We start from the raw sequence: 15,123 nt of genomic DNA, 5'->3' as shown, positions 1-15,123 counted from the left end.
CTGGGTATAAATCTGAAGGAAATGAAATCAGTACCTCAAAGTGTTATCTGCTCCCCCAGATTCACTACAGTATTATTTACAATAGTCAATATATAGAAACAAACTAAGTGTCCATCAGTGGATGAATGGAGAAATAAAATGTCACACACATATGTATACAAACATTTATACATACAAGATATTGTTTAAGCAGAAAAGAAGTAAATCATGCCATTAAGAAAACATGGTTGGACCTTGAGGGTATTATGCTAAGTGAAATAAGTCAGAGAGAGAAAGACAAATATAGTATGATCTCATTTACATATGGAGTCTAAAAAAAAAACCTCACAGATACAGAGAACAGAATGGTTGGTGTCTGCCAGAGCAAGAAGTGGGAGTGTGAGCAAAATGGCTGAAGGTTATCAAAAAATACAAACTTCCAGATATAAGTAAGTTCTGGAGATAAAATGTACAGCATGATGACTAAAGTTAACAATAGTGTATTATGTATTTGAAAGCTGCTATGACAGATCTTTTTTTGTTTTGTTGTTAATCCTCACCCAAGGATATTTTTCCATTGATTTTTAGATAGAATGGAAGGAAGGAAGGGAAACAAAGAGAGAGAGAGAATGAGAGAGAGAGAGAGAGACAGACAGACAGACAGACATTGATGTGAGAGAAACACACTGATTGGCTGCCTCCTGCACAACCCCAACCAGGGCCAGGGATCAAACCTGCAACCCAGGTACATGCCCTTGACCCTTTGCTCCAAGGGCCAATGCTCTAACCACTGAGAAAAACTAGCCAGGGCTGATATTAGATCTTAAAAGTTCTCATCACAAGAACAAAAGTTTGTAATTATATATGGTGATATATGTTGAGCAAACGTACTGTAGCAATCATTTTAAAATACATACGTATAATCAATCATGTTGTGCACCTAAAATTAATACAGTTACATATCACTTATATCACAAAAAAAAACTGGAAAAATAAATACACCTGAATAATTATTTAAAAGATTCAATTTTGTGCCATATTTTATGTTTAACAAAGCAAAAATGCAGCCTGCCCAGTGTGGCTCAGTGGTTGAGTGTTGAGCCATGCACCAAGAGGCCACTGGTTCAATTTCTGGTCAGGGTACATGCCCAGGTTGTGGGCCAAATCCCCAGTGGAGAGCATGCAGGAGGCGACCAATCAATGTTCTCTCCCATCTCTCCCTCTCCCTTCCTCTGTCTCTAAAATCAATAAAGAAAAAAAATTTTTAATGCATAAAATATAAATTAAGTGTGTGTGTGTATACATAAATACATACACACACACACACACACACACACACACACACACCCCCCAGACAGTTTCACAGGGGAGTTTTACCAAACATTCAAAGAACTGACACCTATCTTCCTCAAACTATTCCAAAAAATTCAAGAGGAAGGAAGCCTTCCAAATTCTTTTTATGAGGACAGCATTATCCTTAATCCAAAACCAGATAAAGACACTACAAAGAAAGAAAATTATAGGCCGATATTCCTTATGAACTCAGATGCCAAAATCTTCAACAAAATGTTAGTAAATCGAATACAGCAATATATTTAAAGAAAGAAGATTATTCACCATGACCAAGGGGGATTTATCCCAGGGATACAAGGCTGGTACAATATTTGCAAACAATAAATGTGATACATCGCATAAAAAATATGAAAGCTAAAACTCATATGATCATATCAACAGATACAAAAAAAAAAATTTGACAAAATCCAGCATCCATTTTTGATAAAAGCTCTCAATAAAGTGGAAATAGAGGGACCATACCTCAACATAATAAAGGTCATATATGTAAACCGACAGCCAACATCATACGCAACTGGCAAAATCTAAAAGTGCTTCCCTTAAGACCAGGAACAAGACAGGGATGTTTACTGTCACCACGATTAATCAACACAGTACTAAAAGCCTTAGCCACAGGGATCAGACAAGAAGAAAAAAATAACAGGCATCCAAACTGAAAAAAAAGACATGATACTGTCATTATTTGCAGGTAACATGATATTGTATATAGAAAACCCTACAGAATCCACCAAAAAACTACTAGATTTAATAAATGATTTCGGAAAAGTAGCAGGATACAAAATTAAAATCCAGATTTCCGGTCAAGATGGCAACGTAGGTAAACAAGGTATAGCCTCCTCCTACAACCACATCAAAATTACAACTAAACTAAAACACAACCATCAATAAAAACCACCTGTAATCCAGCTCAATAGAAGTCCTACAACTAAGGAATTAGAGAAACAGCCACACCCAAACTGATAGAAGGGGCAGAGGCCCAGACAGGCTGGTACCATATCCACATGTGGCAGATAAAAATCAGGAGGACACCTAGACTGGGAAGGTCCTCCCTGAGGACTGACAGGCGCCCAGCTCAGGGTTCCAGTGCCAGGAAGAGAAGTCCCCATAACTTCTGGCTGGAAAAACCAGCAGGAACTGAAGCTGAGGGAGGGTGCAGCTGCTGAAGCCCCAGACAGTTCCCCTTAAAGGGCCTGCACGTGGACTTGCTCCCTCTAAGCAACTAGGGGAGGCAGCCTGAGGGCCGCCAGAGACATACAGGGAAGAACTGAGCTGTCTGGCCTTGGGAGGAAGGCTGGAGAGGCTGCATTCTCCTGGACAGACATGCTGGCAGAGTCTGATGTTCCTTTGGTGAGCCCTTCCCCCACAGGGCTGGCAGACAGCAGCCAGGTCTGGAACTCCAGAAATCTGGCTCACACTGTTTGCCCCACCCTAGTGATTCCCTGAGGCCCCGCCCCACCCAAATTTCAGGCCCACCCAAGCTGCTGCTTCTTTTTTTCACTATTTTTGTGGAGTCTCTTTTATTTTTATTTTTTTAATTAATTAATTTATTTTTGTTATAGTGTGTCTCCTTTTTCACCCACTGATTATTCCCTCCCCCTCCCTCCCCACTCCATCCCCACCTTTGTTGTCCATGTCCATAGTACATACATACATGCATATAAATTCTGTGGTTTATCTCCCCACCACCACGCCCTCTTCTGGGGATTGTCAGTCTGTACCCCACTTCCACCTCAGGGATGACCCCGTTCCTCAGACTGTTATGTTCATTATATTCCACAAATAAGTAAGATCATATGATATTTGTCTTTCTCTGCTTGGTTTGTTTCTCTTAGGATAATACTCTCCAGATCCCTCCATGTTGTCTGAAAGGATAAGAGATCTTTCTTTCTTAAAGCTACATAGTACTCCATTGTGTATATGTACCACAGCTTCTTTATCCATTCGTCTACTGATAGACATTTGGGCTGTTTCCAGATTTTAGCTATTGTAAATAGTGCTGCTACGAACATGGGGGTACATATATTCTTTCTGATTCGTGTTTCAGGCTTCTTAGGGTATATTCCTAGAAGTGGGATCACTGGGTCAAAATGGAAATTCAATTTTTAATTTTTTGAGGTAACACCATATTGTTTTCCATAGTGGTTGCACCAGTCTTCATTCCCACCAGCAGTGTACTAGAGTCCCCTCTTCTCCACACCCTCACCATCACTTGTTGCTTGATGATTTGTTGATGGCGGCCATTCTGACAGGTGTGAGGTGATACCTCATTGTTGTTTTAATTTGCATCACTCTGATGATTAGTGATGTCGAGCATTTCTTCATATGTCTCTTAGCCATTTGTATGTCCTGCGTGCAGAGGTGTCTATTTAGTTCCTCTGCCCATTTTTTAATTGGGTCCTTTGACTTCCTTTTGTTGAGCTGTATGAGCACTCTATATATATTGGAAATTAACCCTTATCTGATATATCATTGGCAATGATGCTCTCCCATACAGTGGGTTGCCTTTCCATTTTGATGATGGTATCTTTTGCTGTGCAAAAGCTTTTGAGTTTGGTGTAGTCCCATGTGTTCATTTTCTCCTTTGTTTCTGTTGCCTTAGGTGATGTATCAGTGACAATTCTGCTGCATATAATGTCTGAAATTTTGTTGCCTACATTTTCTTCTAGGATTTTTATGGATTCATGAATCACATTTAAGTGTTTTATCGATTGAGTTTATTCTTGTGTATGGTGTAAGTTGATGGTCTAGTTTCATTTTTTTTGCACGTAGCTGTCCAATTTTCCCAACACCATTTATTAAAGATGCCAGGCTTTACCCCTATATAGGATTGGCCTATCTTGGATCCTGCTTCAGAGTTTCCCAAAATCTCTCAAATAAGCAGCATCTGGTCTCAGCAAGCCCCATACCTCTCGTTAAGTGGCCCCAGGTCTGGCACTAGAAGCAGCCAGCCTTGGTTCACAACTTGGCTTTTCCTGGGCACCTCTAGGCCCAGCACAAGAAGCAGCCATCTGCTGATAACTTACTAGCTTATGCCTGGTGGCCCCGGGTAGAACACAGGCATGGCTGACCTTGCCCCAGAGCCAGCACAACCAGTGGACAGCTTCAGACCACATCGAAGCATCACCACCCAACCATCTCCACAACTGACACACTCAATGAATGGATTGAGTGGTTACCAGAGCCCTGCCGAGGTAAGTCTAGCTCTGTGGGGTGGGCCCCTACACTGCTGATCCTTCAAGGGAGTCAGTGGCCAGTGGTTAATGGGCACAACCAGGCCTTGCAGCTGATCAACCTGAGTAAATCCCTCCCATTGATGTGCCAACAGCAATCAAGACTCAATTACAACAGAAGGGTATACAGTCTACACGAGGGGTGCACCTTGAGGGCCCAGCTGGGGTGATCAGGGAGGCTGTGCCACTGGACCCTACAGGACACCTACAACAATAGGCCACCCTATGAAGCCTAGGAGACATAGAAACTCTACCTAATACATAGAAACAATCACAAGGAAGCAGCCAAAATGAGGAGACAAAGAAACATGTCCCAAATGAAAGAAAAGAACAAAACTCCAGGAAAAGAAATAGACAAAATGGAGACAAGCAGTCAGTCAGATGCAGAGCTCAAAACACTGGTTATAAGGTTGCTCAACGAACTTAGTGAGACATTCAAGGAACTTAGTGAGACCTTCAAGGAACTTAAGGAGACAACCCAACGAACTTAGTGAGAACATCAACAACATCAAAAAAGGGCTGGTCAGAAACGAAAGATGTACCAACTGAAATAAAGAATAATTTACAGGGAATCAATAGTAGAGTAGGTAAAGCCAAGAAGCAGCCATCAATTTGGAATATAAGGAAGCAAAAAACACTCAATCAGAATAGCAAAAAGAAAAAGAATCCAAAAAAATGAGGACAGTGTAAGGGGCTTCTGGGACAACTTCAAGCATGCCAACATTCACATCATAGAGGTGCCAGAAAGAGAAGAGGGAGAGCAAGACGTTGAAAAAATAATGACAGTCTGGCCAGTGTGGCTCAGTGGTTGAGCCTCGACCCATGCACCAAGAGGTCACTGGTTCGATTCCTGGTCAGGACACATGCCCAGGTCATGGGCCCGATCCCCAGTGAGGGGCATGCAGGAGGCAGCCAACTGATGTTCTCTCTCATCGATGTTTCTATCTCTCTCCCTCTCACTTTCTCTCTCTCTAAAATCAATAAAGAAAAACAAAAATTTAATAAAAAAATAAAAAATAATGACAAAAAACTGCCCTAACTTGGTGAAGAAAACAGACAGACTAGTCCAGGAAGCACAGAGTCCCAAATGAGATGAATCTAAAGAGGTCCACACCAAGACACATCATCATCAAAATGTCAAAGGTTAAATACAAAGAGTGAATCTTAAAAGCAGCAAGAGAAAAGCAGTCCGTTACCTACAAAGGAGCTCCCATAAGACTGTCAGCTGATTTCTCAAAAGAAACTTTGCAGGCCACAAAGGAGTGGCAAGAGATATTCAAGGCGATGAAAAGCAATGACCTACCATCAACACTACTCTATCCTGCAAAGCTATCATTTAGAACTGATAGATATATCAAGAGTTTCCCAGACAAGAAAAAGCTAAAGGAGTTCATCATCACTAAACCAGTATTATATAAAATGTTGAAGCATCTTCTTTCTCCTTAAAGGAGAAGACAAACAAAAATATGAACAATAAAATGGCAATTAATACATATCTAACAACAATTGAATTTACAAACAAAATAAGCAAGCAGAACAGAAACAGACTCATAGATACAGAGAACTTTTTGTGGCTTGCCAAATGGGCAGGGCCAGTGGAAAAAATTAAGAAGTACAAATTGATTGTTAGACTCATGAACCTCAAAGGGAAGAGGGGAGGGAGCGTGGGATGACATAAATCAAAGAACTTCAATGTGTATATGCATAACCAATGGATACTGACAATAGTGTGGGGAAGGCAGGAGGGGGGCAGGAATGGGGTAGAGGAGGTCTATGGGGAAAAATGGGGGACATCTGTAATACATTCAACAATAAAGATGAGTTAAAAAAGAGTAAAATCTAGAAACTGATGGCATTCTTATACTCCAATAATGATCTCAGAAAGAGAAACTAAAAAAAAAAAAAAAGTCCTAGCCCTGGCCGGTTTGGCTCAGTGGTTAGAGCATCAGCCTGCGGTCTGGAGAGACCTGGGTTCGGTTCCCGCTAAGGGCATGTAGCTCAGTTGCAGTTTGTCCCTGGCCCTGGTTGGGTCGTGTGGGTGGCAACCATTCAATGTGTCCCTTTCATGTCGATGTTTCTCTCTCTCTCTCTCTCTCTGTCTCTCTCTCTCTCTCTCCGAACAAAATATCAAAAAATGTCCTAGGGTGAGGAAAAATAAATAAATAAATAAAAAGTCCTGTTTACGAATGCAACAAAAAATTAAGATACCTATCAATACACTTAACCAAAGAGGTAAAAAAATCGGTTCCCAGAAAACTATGGGACATTGAAAAAAGAAATTGAAGAATAGCCCTGGCTGGTTTGGTTCAGTGGTTAGAGCATCAGCCAGTGAACAGAAGAGTCACAGGTTCAATTCCTGGTCAAACGCATGTACCTTGGTTGCAAGTTTGATCCCAGCCCAGGTCATGGTTGTGCAGGAGGCAATCAGTCAATGTGTCTCTCTCACATTGATGTTTCTATCTCTCCCTCCTTCTCTATCTGTCTATCTGAAAACATCAATGGAAAAATATACTCGGATGATTAAAAAAAGAAGAAGAAATATATAAACAAGTGGAAGCATATACTGTGTTCATGAATTAGAAGAATTAACATCATTAAAATGTCCATAGTACCAGAAGCAATCTAGATTCAACACAATCCTTATTAAAATGCCATCAGTATATTTCACAGTTCTAGAACAAAAACTCCAAAAGTATATATAGAACCAAACAGTCACAGCAGTCTTGAGAAAGAACAAAGTAGGAGGGATCACAATATCACATACCAAATTATACTACAAAGCCATTGTAATCAAAACAGTCTGGTACTGGCATAAGAACAGGCTTATCGATCAATGGAACAGAAAAGAGAACTCAGAAATCGACACAAGCCATTAATTTAGGATTTTAGATGTCGCCTTTGAGGAAACACTGGCTGGCAAGAAGCAGAGAAGAACTCCTTGGTGCTGGTAATATTTCTGATCTGGACTCAGATGCCAGTAACATGGGTTGGTTTATTTTACAAAAACATCCAGCTGTACACTAAAAGTTGTGTAGTTATCTTCATGATATATTAGAATTCTATAAAACTTTCTTCAAAAAATTCAGTGAAAAATGTTAAGATCATATTAAGCAAAATTGAAAAGAAAATTAATGAACTGGAGATAGATTAAAGATAATACTCAGAATGCAGGCCAGCAAGTCAAAGAGAAAAAATATAAATGCACAAAAAAAGATAAGAAAAATGCAGTAAAAAATAGAAAACATTGATAACATACAGAGTGGAGCAAAAGTAGGTTTACAGTTGTTCATACAAAAGTAATACAATAATTAATAAATAATAATACAACAATAAACCGTTTCCTGTACAGTCATCCCTCGCCACTTCACCCTTTGACTTTTGCGGCTTCACTCTATCACGGTTTTTTCAAATATATTCACTAAAAAGTTGATCAAGACAGTAAAAATGGTACAGCGCATGCTCGGTTGTCTGAGTCAATTATACAGCCCTGTATTACAATTAAAATGAAAATTACTGTACATATGGACTGTAGGCCTATGTATCGAGCACCCCCACAAATCCTTCAATGCCAGGTGCAACTGCTCGACCACCCCTTGTGTGTAGGCAATAACTTTTTTCCAAAAAATCCGGTGTAGTGAAACAAAGCCAATTAGAGCGTGCTGTTCACTGATTGGCTATACTATCCTCTTCCTATCCTGGCCACTGATTGGCTCAGCCTCATGAAAGTTCGTTTCTCTCATACAGACTTCTACATCGCTACACGTTGGAAGCATCTTTGTTCTTGTGTTTGCGATTTATGAGAACTTTTATCTAAGCCCCACGATGGCTCCTAAACATGCTGCTGCTTCTAAGCCTGCTGACGATGACACTAAGCGCTGGAGGAAGATGCTTAACATCCAGGAGAAGGTGAAACTCTTGGATATGATCAAAGATGGTAAGAAAATCATGGAGGTTGCCTGCCATTACAACTTGAATGAGTCTACAGTTCACTCCATCTGTAAAGATGAAAAGAACATCCATGCACTGGCTACTGTCTCTTTCAACAAGAAAGCAAAGTATGTCGTGACAAGTTGTAATAAGTTTATAGGGAAAACGGAGTCTGCCCTAGCCGTCTGGATCAGTGACAACCGTAAGAAAAACATTCCGTTGGATTCGCTGGTCATCCAGGAGAAGGCGAAGCAGCTCTATCAGCGCTTTATAGCGAATGAACCTCAACCAGGACCCTCTTCCGCAACGTTCATGGATTTCACGATGAGGAAGGGTTGGTTGGAGAAGTTCCAGAAGAGGTACCATCTGAAGAGTGTGTTCTCCATGGAGAACCTGCCTCTGCTGACCAGCTTGCAGCAGAGAGACCCGTGAGGAGGGCGAGTATCATCCAGAATAGATATCCTTAACTGAGGAGGATCTGGTGGAGATGACTAAGTCTGTGAGTGAGGAGGAGGAAGAGCAGCCATAGGTTCCTGGGGGTCAAGAGGAGGAAGTTGGCCTTACACATGAGCGTCTCTCGCAAGTCGTGAGAACTATTAAGGTAGTACAGGACTTGATTGGCAAATGGGACCCACAAATGATGCGTGCATTGCGGTCCTGAAATGCACTTGATGGAGCGATAGAACCCTACAAAAGCCTCCTCACGCATATGAAAAGACAGCACCAGCAACTGCCTATCACAATGTTCTTCAGCTGCGCATCCAGACACCCACTGCCCACTCCTAGTACTCCTTCCATGGAAGATGACGACGACACACCTGCTGAAGATACTGCACCACCTGAAGACTCTCCTACTGAGGTGGTGCCTTCAGAGGAGCAGTAATCTTGCTCTTCTTTGCTGTGCAATACATACATCTCTTCATCTTCATCGCTTCATCACTGAACAAGTCACACTATTTTCATAGGTTAGTAGTTGTGTGTAAGAACTGTGTGTGTAATTAAATGTACAATAATAATATATTTGTAACGTCTAATATGTCTTATTTTCTCTAATTTTGTCTAATATATTGGGTAATACAACTGTAATGGTGACTAAAGGGTGTTATTTCATGTCTAGAGGGCTCTAATAATGTTTAAAAAAGTATTTAGAAGGTCATAAACAGGTTTTCTATGCTCTAACTGCGAAAATATTCGATTTATAAATAAAGAATCCTACTTCGTGGAAATTCATTTATCATGGTAGAATCCGGAACTGATTAACCGTGATAAACGAGGGCTGACTGTACTTACAATTGTAAACCTACTTTTGCCACACCCTGTATATGTAGAAAGAAGGAGGCCAAGGCTCTGTTTGAAGAGTTAATCCTGGAACACTGGCAGAACTCATAAAAGTCACTAGTACTTTAAAACTCAAGCTTAAAAACATTCAAAAGCTGCCAAAGAGAAAGGGCAACATGCCTTCAAATAAACAAAAACTGACAGTGGATCTCTCAAAAGAGCAATGAAAAGCAAGAGTCAGCACAACAGTACCTTTAATGGGTCAGATGAAAATAACTATCAACTAGAAACTGTATACTTAGTAAATTATCTTTTAAAAAGGCGGGCAAAATTCAGACATTTTCAAACTAACAAAAATAAGTTTGCTAACAGATCATCACAAAAAAGCAGAAGGAAAATTATCTGAAATACAAAAAAGAACTGAGCTGTGAGAGGAAATGACTAGTAAGGCATTAGTATAAGTCAACAAGTATAGCCCGTGATCAAATCTGGCTGGCTACCAGATTTCGTGAATGTTTTATTGGAACACAGTCTTGTCAATTCATGTACATATCATCTATGGCTGCTGCTGCACTACAAAGAGTGGAGTAGTTGGGATAGAAACCATATAGCTGATAAAACTGAAAATATTTATTTTCTGGCCCTTTATTGAATATGTTTTCCAAACCCTGCACTAGTTATATGTATGTAAAATATAATAAATTATTTTTTAACCTTATTATCTTACAAAGTTTAAAACTGGAAGGTCACTAAAACATATGACAATTGGCCCTGGCCAGTTTGTCTCAGCCGTTAGAGAGTCAGCCAATGGACCAGAGAGTCCTGGGATCAGTTCCCACTAAGGGCATGTACCTCAGTTGTGGTTGTCTCCGGCCTGGTTGGGTCGTGTGGGTGGCAACCAGTAGATGTGTCTCTCTCACACTGATGTTTCTCTTTCTCTCTTCTAGCCCTCTCTCCCTCCCACTCTTTCTGAAGATAAATGCAAAAATGTCCTCGGGTGAGGATGAAAAAAAAAAAATATGACAACTGGTTAATCTGGTGAGAATGATTAAATTAAATTATTTGAAGACCTGTGAGTTCTTTAGGACCAGAGTAAACAGCTTGATTTTGTTGCATAATTTAATAAATTAAATATGTATCAATATTTCTAGAAACAGGGTTTTCTATATGGAGTATTAATTTATAAGAATAAAATAAAAAATAGTGAGGAATAATTTCCAATATAGCAGAGAAAAATGGAATTAAAAATACTTTATAAAGAAAACAACCCACAAATATTTGCAAATCATTTATCTAACAAGGTTCTAATATCATGAATATATAAAGAACTCTTCCAAGTCAACAATAAGAAGAGAAGTAACTCAACTAAAAAGTGGGTGAAGGATCTGAATATAATAAAAACATATAAAAGAAGATCTACAAATGGCTAACAAGCACATGAAAAGATGACCAACATCGTTAGTCATTAGGGAAATGCAAATCAAAATGACAGTGAAATACCACTTGACACACAATGGGATGGCTAGAATCAAAAAGGCAGGCAATAACAAGTGGTGACACAGATTTAGATAAATCAGAACGTCTATATATTGACATCAGATTGTAAAATGGTAAAAACATTTTGGGAAACATTCTATCAATTCCTCAAAAGCTTAACCATATAGTTAACAATATGACCCAACAATTCTTTTCCTAGGTACATATATCTAATAGAAATTAAAACATATATCCACACAAAAATATGTACAAATATGATCATAGCATCATTAATCTTAATAGCTAAAAAGTGGAAACAACCTAAATGTCCATCAACTGATGAATGGATTAAAAAATGTAGTATATCCATAAAATGGATTATATATAATTCAGCCATAAAATGAAATGAAGACTATACATGTTATAACATGAATAAACCTTGAAAATATCATGGTACGTGAAAGAAGCCTGTCACAAAAGACCATATATTATGTGATTCCATTCATATGAAATATATAGAATAAGCAAACATATAGTTACAGAAAGATTAGTGGTTGGCCGGGTTTGAGGGAAGAACGACGAATAACTTGCTAATAGTATACCAATTTGTTTTTAGAGTAATGAGATCAGATTATTCTAAAATGTGATAGTGGTGATGGCTGCATAACACTAAATATACTAAAAATCATCTCCTAAATATAACAAAAATAATCTAATTGTATATTTTCAAAGGAATGATTCTACAATATGCAAAATTAAAGATTTATCTTTAAAAGTGTACACAAATATCAGGAAATTTCAACAGCAACAAAAAAATCAAGGGACAAATCATTTTAATCTTATATAAATTATTCCAGAGTTAAAACAAAAAAAAGAAAGGAGCACTCCCCTACTCATTTTATGAGCCTAGCAGATCCTTGGCATAATATATAATAGCTATTGTGATAATAAAGAATTCCCTATAACCAAAAGCAAATGGCAAAGAATGGATACGTCCAATACGCTAGAGAAACGATCCTTGGATTAAGACAAAGGCCACAAAAGAAAACCTCTAAAGAACTTCCTTCTAACCCTAGAATTCTATAACTTTATGACAATGGCATTCATATTTAATAATCTTAAACATCAATATCAATTTCTGACAGCAAAATCATGCTTAATTCTGATCAATCTGTGAAAACTAGATTTCAATGAAAATTTCAATAGAGAAAAGGAGAGAGAAATTAACATCAAGTCACAGTCAAAACTGCACAAACTGTTTCTGCTTTGCAATAATAGTACGTATAATAATCTTTATATCAGGATTCATACACTTACATCCTAATAATATGAACAAGGTGTTGACCTGTTTAGCACTGTCAAAAATTTAAACCTTGTTATTAAAATACAGATTCACATTATTTACTTTGAGACTTAAAACTTTTCCAGGTCCACATGCTGTTTGAGATAAATATGTCAAAGTTCAAAAGGTATGAATGTACAATTGAAAACACCGCAATATCAGAAATCAAGTATATACTAAAGAAAGAGCCATGGCTCCAATCATCATACAATTATTTACTTTATCTAAATAAATGAAAAATAGAAATATATTTTGCTTGATATAAATAATATATTCACTTGATAATATGCTGTCACATAGCCACTCATAAGTCAAGTGGTATAAATTAGATAGAGAGCAGGCTGACAACTCTTGATAGAGGGCAGGAGGCATGGGGGATTGAGAAACAAAGAGAAAGAGCTCATGGACAGGAACAACAGTGTGGTGACTGTGGGGATAAGTAAGGGGGATGGAGGTGGAAGGTGGTATAGAGGGGGTCATTGGTAATGAAAAATGATAAATAAAATAATTAAAAGAGAAAGATCAACCTACTCAACAGTCTTAGTTCAGTCTAATACATACCCCTAAAACCAACTTTCTTCTTGAGTTAATTTTATGTATTTAGCATTTTAATGATTATATTACATTGTACATAGACTCCATTTATATACATATGTATAAATATATGAATGATTGAAAGGTTTGGATGTCAATAAAGAGCATTAATTATATTCATTTATTTTGTAAATCTTTCCTTTTAGATTACTTTATTTTCATGTACATCTTCCAATGAAAAGAAAGATTTACATTTGCACTAGCGCACTTTAAAAAATAAAAAGTTAAAAATATCAGTATAAAATATAACCTTAAAAATAATTTCTTTAAATGTACCTTCTTCAAGGATGGGTCTTGAGATGACAAATGGAATCTCCTGCAGAGGTTCCATATACTTGTGACCAGCACTAATAATCTTTATTTGAGGCAAGCAGAGCACAAGGGTTCCTGGCATGCTGGTTTGTCCGTGATACCAACTTCTTACTGTTCCAGGAATGTCACCAGATACAATTGTACTTGGGGAAGGCAGGCTATCATTTGGAATGAACACACAACAAGACTGTACTTCAAGCTGGAAAAGAAAAGTAGAATTAAAATATTTGAATCACAAAAAGCTGTGGTACATATACACAATGGAGTACTATGCAGCGGTAAGAAAGAAAGATCTCTTATCCTTTGAGACGACATGGAGGGACCTGGAAAGTATTATCCTAAGTGAAAGAAGCCAAGCAGAAAAAAACAAATACCACATGATCTCACTTATATACGGAATATAATGAACATAACAGTCTGAGGAATACAGTAGACCCAGACACATGGAAGTAGGGCACAGACTGACATCCCTCAGAAGAGGGGATGGGGGGTGGGGGGGTGGGAAGAGATAAACCACAGAACTTATATGCATGTATGCATGACCAATGGACATGGACAACTAAGCCGGGGACAGGGTGGAGGGGGTGGGGTGGGGGGTGCCAATGGGGTAAAAAGGTAAAATATCTGTAACAAAAAAATAAATAAAAATTCATAAAAAAATAAAAAATAAAAATAAAAATGATAAAACACCTTCAAAAAAAAAAAAAAAAAAAAAAAAATATTTGAATCAGACTAAATGTGGGAGTAAAAAGAACCTCAAACACTAATATCTTTAACAGAATAAAAAAGAAAATGTCCCATACCTAAAAGTTTTGTTTTTTCTGCAATAAATTTGATCAAAAGGGCATAGTGACATGAGATGAAAACATATCTGCCTTTCCACAGTTCTCTCCAAGAAACATAACTGACTTAGAAAATGTGCTGGCAAAAAAGGTGAGAAAATCGTCCTTTTTTTGCAGTTCATTAGATTTTGTTAACACCAGCTAAGTCCTTAGAACTGACTAGCATTTCATTGCTCCTACTTTAAAAAAATAAGACAAGTACCATATGATTTCACTCATATGTGGAATCAATGGAAGAAAGAAACTAACAATATAGAAACAGACTCATAGATAGGGAATAGACTGACAGCTGTCAGAGAGGAGGGAGACTGCAGGGCTGGGTGAAAAAGGTGAAGGGATTAAAAACAAATAGCTCATATACACTGGCAACAGTATGGTGATTACAAGAGGAAAAGGGGTTGGGAGGAGGGAGAAGAGGGTATGGGAGGTATAGATGAGGAAGGAAAGAGACTTGACTCAGGATGGTGAACCCACAATACGATATACAGATATATTATAGAATTGTACACCTGAAATCTATATAATTGTATTAACCAATATCACTCCAATATATTCAATAAAATAAAGTCCTGGCCAGTATGCTCAGTGGTTAGTGTCAGCCCATGGACTGAAGGGATTCGGGTTTGATTCCCGGTCACGGACACATACCTGGGTAGCCGGTTCAATCCCCAGCCCTGGTTGTGGTCATGTGGGAGGAAACCGATTGATGTGTTTCTCTCATATAGATGTTTCTCTTTCTCCCCCCACCCCCCACCCCTTCTTCTCTATCTAAAAATCAATGGAAAAATAT

At 38.3% G+C, this 15,123-nt stretch overlaps 1 protein-coding gene across 6 annotated transcripts in view; it reads right to left on the bottom strand.

Moving 5' to 3' along the window:
* The window catches only part of VPS13B (vacuolar protein sorting 13 homolog B), an 867,799-nt gene that overhangs the window by 456,666 nt on the left and 396,010 nt on the right, over positions 1-15,123 (bottom strand). For 5 of the 6 annotated variants that reach the window (XR_004959842.1, XR_004959841.1, XM_036263824.1 and 2 more), the window contains exon 23: positions 13,456-13,690. Coding sequence is in view for 4 of the 6 variants with exons in the window: in XM_036263824.1 (XP_036119717.1) it covers positions 13,456-13,690 (235 nt within the window). In the remaining 2 variants the exon portion in view is untranslated. Of the gene's footprint in view, positions 1-13,455; positions 13,691-15,123 lie in introns of those variants that run through there. The other variant, XM_036263827.1, reaches the window with a different exon arrangement.

The sequence above is a fragment of the Molossus molossus genome, unplaced genomic scaffold, assembly GCF_014108415.1.
Source record: "Molossus molossus isolate mMolMol1 unplaced genomic scaffold, mMolMol1.p scaffold_m16_p_16, whole genome shotgun sequence".
Classification (NCBI taxonomy): Eukaryota; Metazoa; Chordata; class Mammalia; order Chiroptera; family Molossidae; genus Molossus; species Molossus molossus.
Note: the sequence above shows the minus strand (reverse complement) of the source record. Positions and strands in the feature narration are given on the sequence as shown.